Genomic DNA, 15204 nt, shown 5'->3' with positions numbered 1-15204 from the left:
TTAAGCCTTTACCTGCAATTATTGGATGTTTAATCCTTTTGACATCAAATAATATGTTATGCCTATGTGTGACACTGTATATACCAATTATTTTTTGTATTTCATTTATTGTGGCAAAACTAATTTATAATTCTGCTCTGGCATCTTCCTGATTTGTGGTGCCCATCCATTGTTGTCATAATATCCTCAGTAACGAATCTTAATTTCAATTGAGTTTATTCACAATTATCCTCACTCTGATGACTTTAACTGCCCCAATAGTTTTCAGTGACGGGCACATCCGCTGGAAAGATACAGTGCGTCTACTGTATCCCAGCAACATGGCAATATATTCATGTCATATGACCTCAGCACTGTTTACATTGTGGAAGTGGATGAAATCATTGTTATGGTTTATTCTCTGCCACAACAGACACACCTTCAGCCATTTCAAAAATCGTTTTTATTTGTAGCTTTCAATCATTGTTACCTAATTATGACAAGTCAAATTGTACACTTAATACACATGGTTATCTTTCTGAAGAAATTTCTGACAACATCAACTGATGATTTTTTTCCCCACCCTATATACTGTATGTGAATAAAAATAGCTGATTAGAATGATCACCAGTTGGGATGGGCAAAAGAATCGATTAATGGACCATTAAATAATTTGGTCAACTGTGTAGAACTTAATGTCGTTAATGGTACATAGTATTATGGAAAGATGTTGTGTATTTAATTCAATATAGGTTAAAAAAGGATTTGAAAATCATTACATTCTGTTTTAATTTAGGTTTTAGGCAACATTCTGACTTCACTGGGGGTGGGATTTGAAGATTCTCAATTATCCAGGTTAATTTGAACTAACAATGGAATAAAGGTAAATGGACTCTTCTTTAATGTTGCTACCTTTCACCTGCAATCTAAAAAGCTTCTATAGTACTTACTTTTTCGCTGTGAGGATGAAAGATCAGTATTTGTCATCAATGTACTGCATTAGTCTTTTGTTCTTCATCTTTAAACACTGAAACTATTGTTTTATTTATTCGTATAATCAATGTGTGTATTAAGCACTTTGCTGGTACAACATAATACATTTATGTTGTAACAAAATAGTTTTGAGGTCATTAAGCGCACCCACAATTCATACATGAGTTGCACCATCACGTTTTGGGAAAATAAAGGATTTTTAGTGTGCCTTATAGTTTAAAAAATATGTTATACTTAATATTACCTTCTAATATTGCGCATGTTTCTAAAAGATTCGTGTTTCTTTTGGCAAATAAGAAAAAAATAAATAATACTGACTGAAACTTGCGAAGTAACAGAGTTCGCAGCAACACATTAGGTGCGGGAAAAATGTACCTTAACTCGTTTGCTCCCAAAAACATATAAATATGTTCTATTTTTAAATTTTTCTGAGTCCCAAAGACGTATTTATACGTTTTCTATGTTTATTCTCACAAGAGACATCTCTAGGTTCTGATGCAATTTAGCACCAAAGCACAATGCTGAAAATCCATTTTAAAGCAATAAAACTGGCCTCTGGAGGGCAGTAGTGCATTTGGTAAGACCCACAACCCAATACAACGGAACGAACGGCGAGGTCGCACGGCCGGGGCGCCGGCGGAAGACGACCGAATGGACGTCCAGGATGCCAGGCAGCGGACGACCGAGCAGAACAACTGGGAGGACGCCCGGGATGCCAGGTGCTTAATGACCGAGCAGAATGACCGGGACCACCAGTGCAGCGGACGAGGCCGTTGAGTCCATGCTGCTCGTCGAGCAGAGCCCGCGCCGCCATGCTCGGCTGCTCGCATCCCCCGCACCCTCCAGTGTCCCGCGACTCAGCCGGACACGCGCACGGCCAAACCAGTTTCCCAGGCGAACTCCGCTACGTGGCACTGGTCACCACAAAAGAAAGACTCAAAAAAATCCATCTTGATGAGGGAAAAGTTTACCCCTGCTGTCGCGGCTACAACAGCGTCATCTCTCAGTTCAATAGTATAGTTATGTGTAAATAAATTGTTACTTTGCTATCAAAAGCTCTATTTGTCTTGTTGTTTATGTTATTTTGTAAACGGAAAACATTATTCAGATGTATGGGACGTCACAAAGCATAAAATAGCCGTGTTAAAGTCAAAGTTATGTTTGAAATGTATGCTTTCACAAAAAGCTCAATTTCTCTGTTTTTTCATCAGATATTGGAAATTTGCTCAAACTAAGCTATTTTCTACTGCTAATTTCTAAAGAATGGAAAAAGATATGAGCTAACTTATTTTTCCTGCTGAAAGAAGAGAGTCTAATCTTTCTTTTGGTGGGTTCCATGTTTATATAGCGATAGAGCAGAATTTTCTGTGGGCCTTGCAAGATCAGTCAAAATCCAGTAAAACGGCCGGGAGCGAAGGGGGTTGCACCAGTGAAAATGGCAGGGAGTGAAGAAGTTAATGTCTTTTTTTAATATTGGCCCTGCAGTGTGAAACATTCATACATATACTGTAGATGTATCAGTCTATTCATTTTCCATACTATTTCTTCTTATTGGGTCGTGGGTGAGCTGGAGCCTAACTAACCTGACTACTGTATATAAGCGAGAGACCGGATACACTCTGGACACGGTCAATTACGTTACATGTATACTCAATAAAACATTCAAATTCACATTCACATGGACGGTCAATTGTGAGTGTTTCAGTAAAGCGGAAGTTCAGAATTTTTTACATTAGGGTTAATCTTCGAGTTAGCGAGGGTTTAATTATTCGGTGGAGTTGATTTCAACAAATTCCGTGCAGTTTATTAGTTATTTATTACTTTCAGGGCTCCAGAGTGGCTAAGCTAGCGCGAGTTGCATCCTAGCATGCCAATAAAAAAACGATATTAACAGATCTGACATAGTCAAATAAATTAAAAATGCAGATCGTTATTGAAAATACCCATGCGGCCAAAACAATGTCAAACCAAACTGCCGTAATTCATTTATTTCTGCGGGACAATTTTTTTAGATTCGTAATGCGACCAAAATAGAGAAGAGTGCTTCGGCCACTCGTGCTCATGCTGCATTCGACGAAGGTGGGAAGTGGGATTTATCCCACTGAGATGGTACCAGTTGCGAACTTGCAGCATTCAAAGCGTTTTTTATTTTAGCTATCAAAAGACATTAGGGCTGCAGCTATCGATTATTTTAGCAGTCGATTAATCGATGAACTAGTTCGTTCGAATAATCGAGTAATCGGATAAGGAACATGAAAAATTAAAACACCTGAAGTGAGCCTCAGTGTAAAAAAAAGGATAAAAGGATCTAAGTACAACAAAAGAACAATTGGCTAACTTACATAGCGAAAGTCCGCTAGCTTAAATGTTACATTACGTTCACGTTTCACAATGTTCTTAACAAATGTTTCAGACACATATTCCCACAAAAAAGGCTAAATATACCTCGTAACTATATTATGAATGCATTAAAAAAAACATTAGCTCAAACAAAAACTTGGCTTATGTTGTTCTTAACATCTTAACACAGCTGGATTCAGCCATGTGAAATGTGGCAGACAAGAGGGCAGTGTATCCACCCAAATCAATAATAAAACTAAATACAAACACTTTTAAAAAAAACAACCAAAAACATTACAACGCCACTTTAATGAAACAAATACTCGAAGCAGCAAAATTTAATTTGAATCTTTTTTTCCTAATCGAATACACAAGTTAATCGATGAATCGTTGCAGGACTAAAAGACATGTTGACCTCTAGCAAACGTGACTTCATGTAAGCGATCAAATAGTGGAGGATAAACGACTGCTTAGGTAAATAGATCACACTGTAAACTGCTTTCTTTAGTTTAACTGTTGACATCTACTTTTCGACAGGCAGCGTATTTTGTCGAGTGACGTCTGATTGAAGCAACTCGTGAAGTCGGGGTACTTTTTTTTTCTGACTTCGCCACAAGGGTCTCCCAGTTTTAGTGGCATTCCAATGATATTTTTCTTGGTCGGAGGTTGGAAAACTCAAACTTCTCACCCTCCTCGAATGTAGCATCAGTCTACGCAGTCTTGACTGAAGAACGGTCATATAGTGAAACTTGCATTTAGAGGCTGTGGAAACAAACAGAAGAAATGGGCAAACGAGAGTTTCCACAAATTCCCTATGAAGAACGAGGAACAATACAAACTGTGAATACTTGCTGCTGCCTACGACATAAACACACCAGTGGAAAAAGTATCACTCCGCTCCACAGTCTGTTACCTACAGAGCTGCTGGATTACAAATGTTGCTGTTCATACTACTGTTATTGACATGCAATGGTAAGTTTTAATAACTTCATCCTGAAAACAAAGGCAACAGTAATGATTGCAATGGTCATTGGTGATTTTCATGCGTGCATATGTTGTTTTTTATTGGCATGCTAGGACAGGTCCATTGACTGGCGCTAGCTTAGCCAATCCGGAGCCCTGAAGCTAATAAATACATAACTAAATGCCGGAATTTTTTAAAACCAACTCCACCGACTAATTATACTCCCGCTAATTCGATTGTGAGGGCCCTGGCTGTTTAACTGTTTTATTTTGAGAAGCCAACAGTCAGCTGATCCTCGCCTCTGCCAGCTGGTTGCTTCCCCTCCCACTGTCACGTAAACTGATCAACACCGGACGGACAGACGACGTCGCTGCTGCTGATTGGTCACGAAGAAAGGGCGCCAAGCTTGAAAAGTCAGACACCCTAAACTGACAGCGGAGGTCGCATTGACAGCATTCGTGCCGCAGTCCTCCTCGCCAGCTGTTTACCCGCCATTCTCTCTCGTGTGCTTTGATCGCTAGTTTGATAAACTCCCGCTTTTTCGGTGAGGTCTTTTGTGTTTTGCCATTATTGGATCGTTTTTGTTCACCGCTGTAAATAAGAGCACTGAAGCAGTAGGGGTAAGCTGCCATTTTCGTTCAACCCGTTTTCTCCTGTTTTGTTTAGTGCAGGAAGCCAGGGTAGTGGCTGTCTTTTGGTTATTTCCTTTTTACGATCAGGGTTTAGTTAGTGGGTGGGGTTTAAATGTAGATTCCTTTTTTTTTGTTATTTTGGCCTGGGCTTACACTGAAGCCAGCTTTGTTCATATTTTGTATATTGTCTTCATTGCGAGTTTGATTGTTGTAAATTGTGTCCACATGTATACGTGTGGCTTGTTTTATGTTACGCCCTTAGCGAGCCGTCCGTGGGACGTAAGATCGATGATTAAGCCTAGTGTCAAAAATGAACTTCCCCTTTAACCATCCATGTTTTTGGAATGTTACTTCGAGGAAAAGCCTCTAATGGGCACTGAACTGCACCAAAGTCAGGCGTGTGTACTTCAACACCATTGGTGTCTCCTATGGTAAATAATATTTAGACAACAAGCCCTCAATCAGTCTAATGCCCATCCCTTATCACCACTGTGACTCAATGTACAAAACAACAGTTTACAAAGTATGGAACGATCACAAACGAGAGAAAGATGTTGCCAATGGCCATCAGAGGTGACAGAAAAACAAGTCAAAATCACAATCCAACATCCGTTTGTGTTCTTCACACAGCCGACTGCGTCTCGCTGCAGACGTAAATGTTACTGGGTCGAACTCTCCTTCGACTGCGGCCCGCCACCTTGGGACACAGGCGGCAGTTCTTCGGGACAAACTCTTTGCAGGCTTCCCGGAACTTTCGGATCCTCCAACAGTAGATAATGGGGTTGAAAACCGTTTTCAAATAGCTGAGCCAAAGGGCTCCTATGCTAATGGGGTAGAAAGCCGAGCTGGAGTAGAATCGGTGGCTGAAGACGGCCAGCAAGCTGACCACAGTGTAGGGCAACCAACACACTGAGAAGCCCACGAAGAGTATCAGGATAGTAGTGAAGGCACGGGTCTTGAAGCTCATGTCCACCTTAATCTGCGGGGGTCTCTGCAACCCGATGAGTCTCATTTTGCTGACCTGGTTGAGAGCCGGCAGGCAGGACGGCTCGCTGGCGTGGCTGTGGACTCGCAGGGTGTTGCGGCGCACTGTATTCAGGATGCACAAGTAGGAGTACAGCATGACTGAAAAGGGGGCAAAGAAGACCGCCACCGCCAAGAGGACGGTGTAAGCTCGGTCAGCCATGGACTCGCTGTATCCCAGCACGCACTGCGGAACCCAGACTTCCCCCACACCTGCCGTGCCTGTCCTCCAGCCCACCACGGACGGTAAGGACACGCAGAGACTCAGCATCCAAGAACCTGCGATCAAAATCTTAGCCCTGTGCGGAGTCAACTTGTCCTGACGCTGCACGATGATAAGGAAGCGATCCACGCTGATTATGAGCAGGATGGACACCCCCTCCAGTACGAAGAGCCAGTAGAGCATGATAGAGGCGCGGCAGAATTCACTCCCAAATGTCCACTCGGCGCTCCCCAGCGTGACGGCAGTGAAGGGCATGCAAAGGAGTGAGAGCATGATGTCGGAGAAGGCCAGAGTGGCGAGCAAGAGATTGATGGCAGAGCGCATAGCTGGCTTCTGGTAGACAATCAAACACACAATGGCGTTGCCCAGGAAACCAATGGTGATCATGAAGATCATGATGGCAGCCAGAGTCACACGAAGGGTGAACGATATTAGAGGAGTCCCGGGTTCGGATGGGGCGCTACTTGTGACTTGAATGGCGTCATCTGGCTCCATGAAGTCGCATCCGTCCAGCAGGCTTTCGTTGCAAAAGGCCATCACGGTACTCTATCAGAATGTATAAACCTGGACGAAGTGTATGGTCACTGTCAAAGGCATAGCAACAGCTTGTAACCCATCTGAAACACAGAAAATACAGCATTTGATATACGTAAGAGGAAGCAGTGAGGTTTAAAATCAGTTCGTAATCAGGATGGAGAACTATATAGTCTAATCAAGATAGTTAATAAGACAGATAGACAAATAACAATGGTTTTACAAACATTTTCAACTCAAATCTCTAGTTTAAAAATTCCCAAACATTGTGAAATTCATGTGATTCATACGAACAAAGGACGGAAACTAATTAATCAAGGAATCCATGATTTACAAAAGAATTACCTTATTGGCCCTGATTATGAGACGACCCCCTCTTTTTCATAACTCAAGTTTGAAAAAAAGGCTTTTTGAACACCAAATTTTTATACAGAAAATAATTACAGTACATCCAAAACAAATGATTATAACAATATATTTGAGAGAAAAAGCGTGTTATTTTGCCTCATTCAAATCTTAATATCTGAATAAATATGTAAACTAAAGTGCAATCACATTCGTAAATGAATGGCTTCTGGTTTTTGAAATGTAAATAAACCAATCTATTGTGATAAAACAACAAAATTGCAACAACTGCATTAACAATCAAAGTGAAGTCTAACTGTAACTTAAGTCTTAAGTCTGAATAAGGAAGAACATTGCAATAAAATAAACTTGAGAGTAGCTGAGATCTGTCAAGACAGAACATTGCTTCAATGATATCTGGCGTCACCTAGTGTCGTGAATGGGGAGAGTAGCTGAGATCTGTCACGTAAGGACATCGCTTCAATGATATCTGGCGCCATCTAGCGTCGTGAATGGGTATAATGTCTAGACCGCGAATATAAGACGACCCACTCTTTTTCAGTGTTATTTTAAAAAAAACACCGTCTTATATTCGGGCCAATACATTATGTGTATAAATTGAGGTGAGTTAACACCAAAATGATAAAAACCTATATTCAGTTGAAGTCGTGATTGCCAATACTGTCCATATCTACTACCCAATGAAAAGCACGAGTCTCCAGTTGTTGTTTCTGTGATCAAAAGTTCAAAATATTACAAAAGTTTAATATTCACAACTAGAGTTGTCTGATATTATTGGGTAGCAGATAGTATCGGCCGATAAAAGCATTTTAAAATGATATCGTATAATGGCAACATCAGTTTTTTCATTATGGGTTTACGGGCCCATTAGACATGTGGGGTGGCGTGGCTCAGTGGTAGAGTAGTTGTCCCCCAACCCCAGAGGTTGTGGGTTCATGTCTCCGCCCTGATGAACTCGTCTAAGTGTCCTTGAGCAAGACACTGAACCCCACATTGCTCCTGGTGCTGCGTCACCAGTAGGTGGATGGCGAGATAGTGTAAAGCGCTTTGAGCGCCTTGAAAAGGTGGAAAAGCGCTATATAAGTATAACACCATTTACCACCATGTGCCAATTACCGGTTTCAAGGTATACCGTGGTACGAAAATGACAAGGTTTCAAAACAACAAAAATTTTCCGTCTACCGTCCCTACGGTGTTAGCTGTTTTTTATGTCCCAAAAATGCATGGAAAAATCCCTCGCTAGAAGCTGTAAGGCTCAACCCTCCACCACTGCTTGTTGCTCAGTGTCAGTGGATCAGCTGTGCTACACGATGGCTGGCAGAGGTGAAACTCCCTTATCGAAAAAAACAAAGTCGCTGGTATGGGAATACTTCGGGAACAAAAAGGTTACAGACGGCAGCGGCTTAGAAGAGGAGGGCCAACTGACTTGCAAAACATGTTTGTGCCGGGTGGCTGCCGAGGAGACAATACGATTTTGCAATTATATAAAATTAAAGTTTAGTAAACACTGTCATGAACGTTTCCCACTAGCTACGAGAGTTAACTCCAGCGTATTTAGGGTGCCTAGCAATGTTAAAACGTGGGAAAGAGAGCGTGTGTATAATGTAAACATGATACGAGTCATACCCACGTGCTTTTTATATAAAATAATTCAGTTATTTTTGGTCTGATGGTAATAATGTTGAGCTGTGGCTGTGGGTTTAGGCTCACATGAAGGACTGCATTTATTTTCATTGTATTCAAAATATTTAGTTTCTGTTTATTTGTTTAAAATTAACATTATACTTGTGTTCCAATTTGCTAATATGTTTTTTGAAAAATCCTGTTCAATGGAGAAAAAAAATTAAAACATTTTAGAGTTGTAACTGCACTAACATGATACCGTTAAACTGTGATATTTTGTCTTAAAGCTATCATGTGCCTAGGGCCAATATGCATGTTGCCTAAAAGTGAATGTAGAAGTGTTCTGCCTTTCTACAAGGGCTGGTCTCAGCTTAGCACAGCAGTTATGCTTATCGACCATTAGTTGTCTTCAAACTAAGATGCTTGGGATTTATTATGTGAGCAGAGTGACTTCAACAGTAAATATAGTGGTGCAATATAGGGACTTTTTCCAAAGCTTTAGTTGAAGTTGTTCTCATTTATTTTTCACAGAATGTTTATTTGGAAAACCTTATTAGAGTATCCAGTGGGGCATCACAATACAATTAGCTGTTATACTGTATGTTAAGTCCAAGACCGCATATATTTGTATTGGTTTGATATCTGTAGTGGATTTTTGGAGTTGGGCAATATCAGGATATCAATTTTCAGTTAAAACGTCATTATTGGGTAACTTTTCATTCATAAATAAAATTAGCAACATGACTGATTATTGGTTTTGTGAATTAACACATAAGTAGTATTTATTATGAATTGATATGCATTTGTAAATTCCACAAATGACTATCAACACTTTTTCTTTCTTGTGTTCTTTTGGTTTACCAAATATGGTTCTTACAGATAATCGCAACAGAAATATGATATCATGCCAACTAGGGTTGTTCCGATTATTATTTTTTTTGCTCCCGATCCGATCCCGATCGTTTTAGTTTGAGTATCTGCCGATCCTGATATTTCCCGATCCGATTGTTTTTTTTTTTTGCTCCCGATTCAATTCCAATCATTTCCGATAATTTTTCCCGATCATATACATTTTGGCAATGCATTAAGAAAAAAATGAATAAAACTCGGACGAATATATACATTCAACATATTATGACAATAAATCCTCAAGATGGCATTTCCATTATTAACATTCTTTCTGTGAGAGGGATCCACGGATAGAAAGACTTGTAATTCTTAAAGGATAAATGTGACTTTGTATATTGTGACTAAATATTGCCATCTAGTGTATTTGTTGAGCTTTCAGTAAATGATACTGTAGCCATTTAACTGTTCTGCCCAAATGAATGATGGGAAGTGCAACCATGACTGTGCGTAGTGGTACCAATTGATATATCTTCTCTGCGTTGGGAAATAACATAGGGTGTTAAGAAAAAGATCAATTACTACCTTTCTTCCCCACATTGCTTCCCACGATATTTCTAAACGTAGGGAGAGGGATTGTAAGGCTTTAGCCAATTAAAAAAGGCTCCAAAGGCTGCCAAAATTCACTCTACTCATTTTACGCTGCCGTTTAGCTCTATATATAGGTAAAACGGGGCCATTAGATTGAACGCGACAAAGCGTGAGTGGGTCGTGCAGCGTATGCGTTAATTGCGTTAAATATTTTAACGTGATACTTTTTTTTAAAAATTAATTACCGCCGTTAACGGGATAAATTTGATAACCCTACCTTAAGCCTAAACTAAAGACTCTGGATGAGTGTAACATATTATGTCTGTAACGTTAGAAAACAATTGAATTTAAAAATATATATATATACAGGTATATATTAAAAAAAGGCATGTCCGATATTTTTTTGCCGATTCCGATACTTTGGAAATGACGTGATCGGACCCGATCGGTACATCTCTAATGCTAACGCTAGGAGAAACAAAATATCGGACACGCACATCCACACACAAAAGCAATATTATGTGTTTTTTTGTGAAAAGCTTTAGAAAAATAAACAACAGTGACTTAGGATAATAGATGCAGTCACATGAGACAGATGTGCAACTCACTGGCTTTAATACAGTTGATGATTAACAACTGAACCACCACCTTCCTTCCTCCCACCATTTACACAATAAGTGTCATGTCTCACACCTCCAGGCAAACGATGATGCTTCAGGATCAGAGAAAATCCGGATGAGACGTAGCTGCGAAGCGCAAACAAGACGTGTCTGTTACCATGGTTGACAGCATCTGAGAGGGTGAGGAAGAGGCGTTTATAAATGATCAACAACATTAATTGTGCTGTCAGTCACTTCAAATGTTTTCAAAGACATTAGAGCCAAATATATTCAATCTTGAACGCGTATTAATTGGCGTCAGGGAAATATAACCAGGCGCAAAAATAAATGAGTCTTGGGTAGCCAGAGAAGAGCTGGTAGGAAAAATACCGTAATTTTCACACTATAAGACGCTAGTTTTTTCCTTCATTTTGAATCCTGTGGCTTATAGTCCAGTGTGGCTTATTTGTTGATTTATTTGGGTTATGACGTAACACTTTATTTGACAGCGGCGTCATAAGACTGCCATAAGACCTTCATAATTATGACATGACACTATCACGAGCATTAATGAATGCTTATGACAGATTTCATTAAGTGTCATCTGGCAAATAATGTCACTAACTCCATTTCTGTTCAGTTCAGATGTTTTACGTCCATTCAAAAGCATTCATAAATGCTCATGACAGTGTCATGTCATAATTAGGATTGTCTAATGACAGTCTTATGGTCAAATAAAGTCTTACCAAATACCATAACAAGCAATTAATGAAACAACTGGAACAGTAACTGAAGAAATAATTAACACAGAACATGAATTTTGATTGTTATTTAACATCTATAGCGCTGCAATGCATGCTAGGAGGCATGTTGGTTGACAACAGTGTTGACAGTAGAGGTTGACTGTCTCCCCCTTATGGAGCAGTGATGGCCAAATGAAGCTTCTTGAACAGTGCTGGGCACGTTATTTTAAAAAAGCAATTAGTTATAGTTACTCACTACTTCTTCTAAAAAGTAACTGAGTTAGTAACTGAATTACTCTATAGTAAAAGTAACTAGTTACCAGGGAAAGTAACTATTTCCGTTACTTTAAAAAGAAGTTGTTGTATGTCAAAGAATTTGACATTTTCTGAGCAGTATTCGAGTCAGTTGAATAGAGAAGAACAGACAGGTAATTGTGTTATAGAACCTTTTAATATTTATTGCACCTCACCAGCAACAGATTTATCCTACACTTGAAGTGCAACAAAAATAAACAGATTTGAATTACTTACCACAGATGTCGACAAAAGCTTTGCCCCGGGACATAAATTACACTTTACATGCAAGTTCTTTCCTTTAATTTCGACCAACTTGAAATAGTGTTTATATCTCCACATCGTAAAGGACAAATTTACCCCTGAATGCTCTGCCATCATATCCCTCTGCATCTGTTTTGCGTGTGTGTGTTTGCCGCACGCGCTGTTCCGGTTTGTGTGTGAAAACACCACCTCTCAGTACGTGCGCTATTAGGTTCAAGCGTTTACGTCACAGAATGGGGGATCACATGAGATTTGACAACAACGCAACCATATTGGAAGCAGGTCTGGCTTGCGGGACATTAAACTTTAACTTGCCAGTTTGATAAAGAGACAAACTCGTTACTAAGGCGAAGAACAGATATGTGATCAAACTTAAGGATGTGACTAATGTTGACCCTTACGAGATAGCCGAAGACAAATGGAGTAAAGATGTCGACGGGCTTCCACAATTACGCGAAATTCTGCTGTATTTATTGTTTGGTGTATGTTACTAAACTCCTCAGCGATTCTGAAATTACAAATTGCTACAAAGCTACGAAAAGTTTTGCTGCGGATGGGTGCAGGACCTGCACATTATGACCGTATCAAACAGCAACGCCATCATTCTTGCAAAGGTAGGCTATGTGTGTTTACTATTTTCATTGCCATGAACCTGAACGCACCCCAAGTCTTGGATGACAAATAAACAAAGCAGAGTAGACTCGCTACGGCTGGTAGTTTCTTCAATTTATTCAAAGTAAGTAACGCACCGCTTTTGGCCATCAGTAACGGTAACGGCGTTGTAACGGCGGATAAAATAATTAGTTAGATTACCCCGTTACTGAAAAAAATAACGCAGTTATGTAATGACGTTATTTATAACAACGTTATTCCCAACACTGTTCTTGAAGCAATGAAGCTTTGCAGCCAATTGGTTCAACGCTTCATGGTGGTTCATTTGGTCTTAAAGTGTTACCAGTTAATATTTTTTGTAGGGCTGTCAAACGATTACAATTTTTAATCGAGTTAATTACAGCTTAAAAATGAATTAATCGTAATTAATCGCAATTCAAACCATCTATTAAATATGCCATATTTTTCTGTAAATTATTGTTGGAATGAAAAGATAAGACAAGGCGGATATATACATTCAACATACGGTACATAAGTACTGTATTTGTTTATTATAACATTAAATCAACAAGATAGCATTAACACTATTAACATTCTCTTAAAGCGATCCATAGATAGAAAGACTTGTAGTTCTTAAAAGATAAATGTCAGTACAAGTTATAGAAATTTTATATTAAAACCCCTCTTAATTTTTTCGTTTTAATAAAATTTGTAAAATTTTCAATCAAAAAATAAACTAGTAGCTCACATTGTTGATATCAATAATTACACCATGCTCACTCATGGTACTAACCCATAAAATCAGTTGGACCCAAGCGTCAGCAGAGGGCGCCAAACACCAAAAAACAAGTAACAAGCGGACATTACACTGAACTGTACATTTTAATCTGTTTGAACGGGGCATGTGCGTTAATTGCGTCAAATACTTTAACGTGATTGATTTAAAAAATTAATTACCCCCCATTAACGCGATAATTTTGATAGACCTAATTTTTGGGTGTAAATATCCTATAATACAGTGGGGACAGCTGCGGCTTATAGTCCGATGTGGCTTATCTATGAACAAATGTTGTTTTTGTGTCAAGTTTGGTGGGTGGAAGCTTATAGTCAGGTGCACCTTATAGTGTGAAAATTACAGTAATCATGATGATGTATTATATGTGAGCAGATTCACAGCCCTATCCACACATCAAAACTTGACAAACAGTATGAGGATAGCATTTTTCCAACAGAGACATTCTTACACAAAACCCTCTTCAAGAGCGCTGCATAGTTTTGCTGGCTGTTGCTATAGCAACAAGGTTAGTGGCTCCATGGCAACAAGCATCCCATATACTCTAGTGCTTCCACGACCAAATATATTCTCTATAGCACAGCCTACTACTGCCAATTTTAATCTTGCGCGTATACAAGGTCACCTGATCATTCGAACAATAACTAATGTGCTTATGATGTTATTCATTTCTTGTTTACCATTCGTAGGCTTCAAATAAGCATGTGTGAAAATGCTTTAAATAGGTTGATAACATCTAGAAACGTGTTTTATATGATTAATTTCAGAGAAGATAGTAGTCATTATCACAATAGGGCAGATTTTTTCCCCCCACGATACGATCAATGTGTCTATATTTGTCCACATTTACAATTCTTAATATTTCCCATGGTCTTTGAACAAACTAAAGGGATACACTATAATAGATCAAATGTATAAATGTAAAATGAATAAATATAAATAGACTCACCTTGAAGCTCTCAGATTGGAGCATCCAGGATCAGCATCCTGATGTCCGTTTGCTCCCACTATGAGCAGTGACTGTCTCTCCTTCAACTGCATACCGTAAATGAAAATCAAGAAATAGGAGCAGAAATATCCCACCGAAAACGTCTCATAGTGTGCTCAACCGTCATTGTGCCGCCTGCAGGCGACACAACGGCACGAAGCAGGTGGACGCAGATTTAAAGGAACAGTGCGTTTAAATATTAAATAAATAAAAATGCGGACAACACAACGAAGCACATTTTTTTTTAAAGGGTAACTTCACGTTTTTCCAATCGTGTTTATGTTGATGCCAATTAAATTCAATATAAATGTTCACTTTCATTTTTTATATTAGTGTTAGTAGTGTTGGACATCCAGTGACTAAAAATATCTTTATCCAGTCTAAATATGAAACACACAAATATACACCCACGAATATGAAAAGGTACGGAAGGCCAATGAATAATGATTTACTACATAATAATAATCATAATAATCACATGCTATAACACTTCTTTCCAATAGATAGCAGCATTGCACCACAGCAGGTCCACCAGTAAACCGCTGTCTGCATCAGTTGTGCAAATTGCATCCCAACAAAGATCTATTCAGCGCATTTTTAAAACTGCAATCATTGAGTTATATTATCAATCTAATAGTTTTTTTTTTTTGCACAGCACTATGATACAGTACTTATACATGGCGGAAAACACAGACAAGACTGAAAAAGCAGTTTCTGCTCTTGCACCCCTCTTTAGAATAAACAGCTGTATTTTAAGCCAAAAGAACTGTTGTGTTTGATAGAACAATGTGTTTATA

The 15204-nt window shown here is 39.1% G+C and overlaps 1 protein-coding gene across 1 annotated transcript; it reads right to left on the bottom strand.

Moving 5' to 3' along the window:
* Positions 1-429: 429 nt before the first annotated feature.
* LOC130926546 (high-affinity lysophosphatidic acid receptor-like) lies at positions 430-14528 on the bottom strand. Its single transcript, XM_057851480.1, has 3 exons — positions 14369-14528; positions 10808-10906; positions 430-6771 (listed from the first exon to the last, which is right to left on the bottom strand). The coding sequence occupies exon 3, from the start codon at positions 6689-6691 to the stop codon at positions 5531-5533; it is 1161 nt and encodes a 386-aa protein (XP_057707463.1). The 5' UTR covers positions 6692-6771; positions 10808-10906; positions 14369-14528; the 3' UTR covers positions 430-5530.
* Between the last annotated feature and the right edge of the window lie 676 nt (positions 14529-15204).

Source organism: Corythoichthys intestinalis, chromosome 12 (genome assembly GCF_030265065.1).
Source record: "Corythoichthys intestinalis isolate RoL2023-P3 chromosome 12, ASM3026506v1, whole genome shotgun sequence".
Taxonomy (NCBI): domain Eukaryota; kingdom Metazoa; phylum Chordata; class Actinopteri; order Syngnathiformes; family Syngnathidae; genus Corythoichthys; species Corythoichthys intestinalis.
Note: the sequence above shows the minus strand (reverse complement) of the source record. Positions and strands in the feature narration are given on the sequence as shown.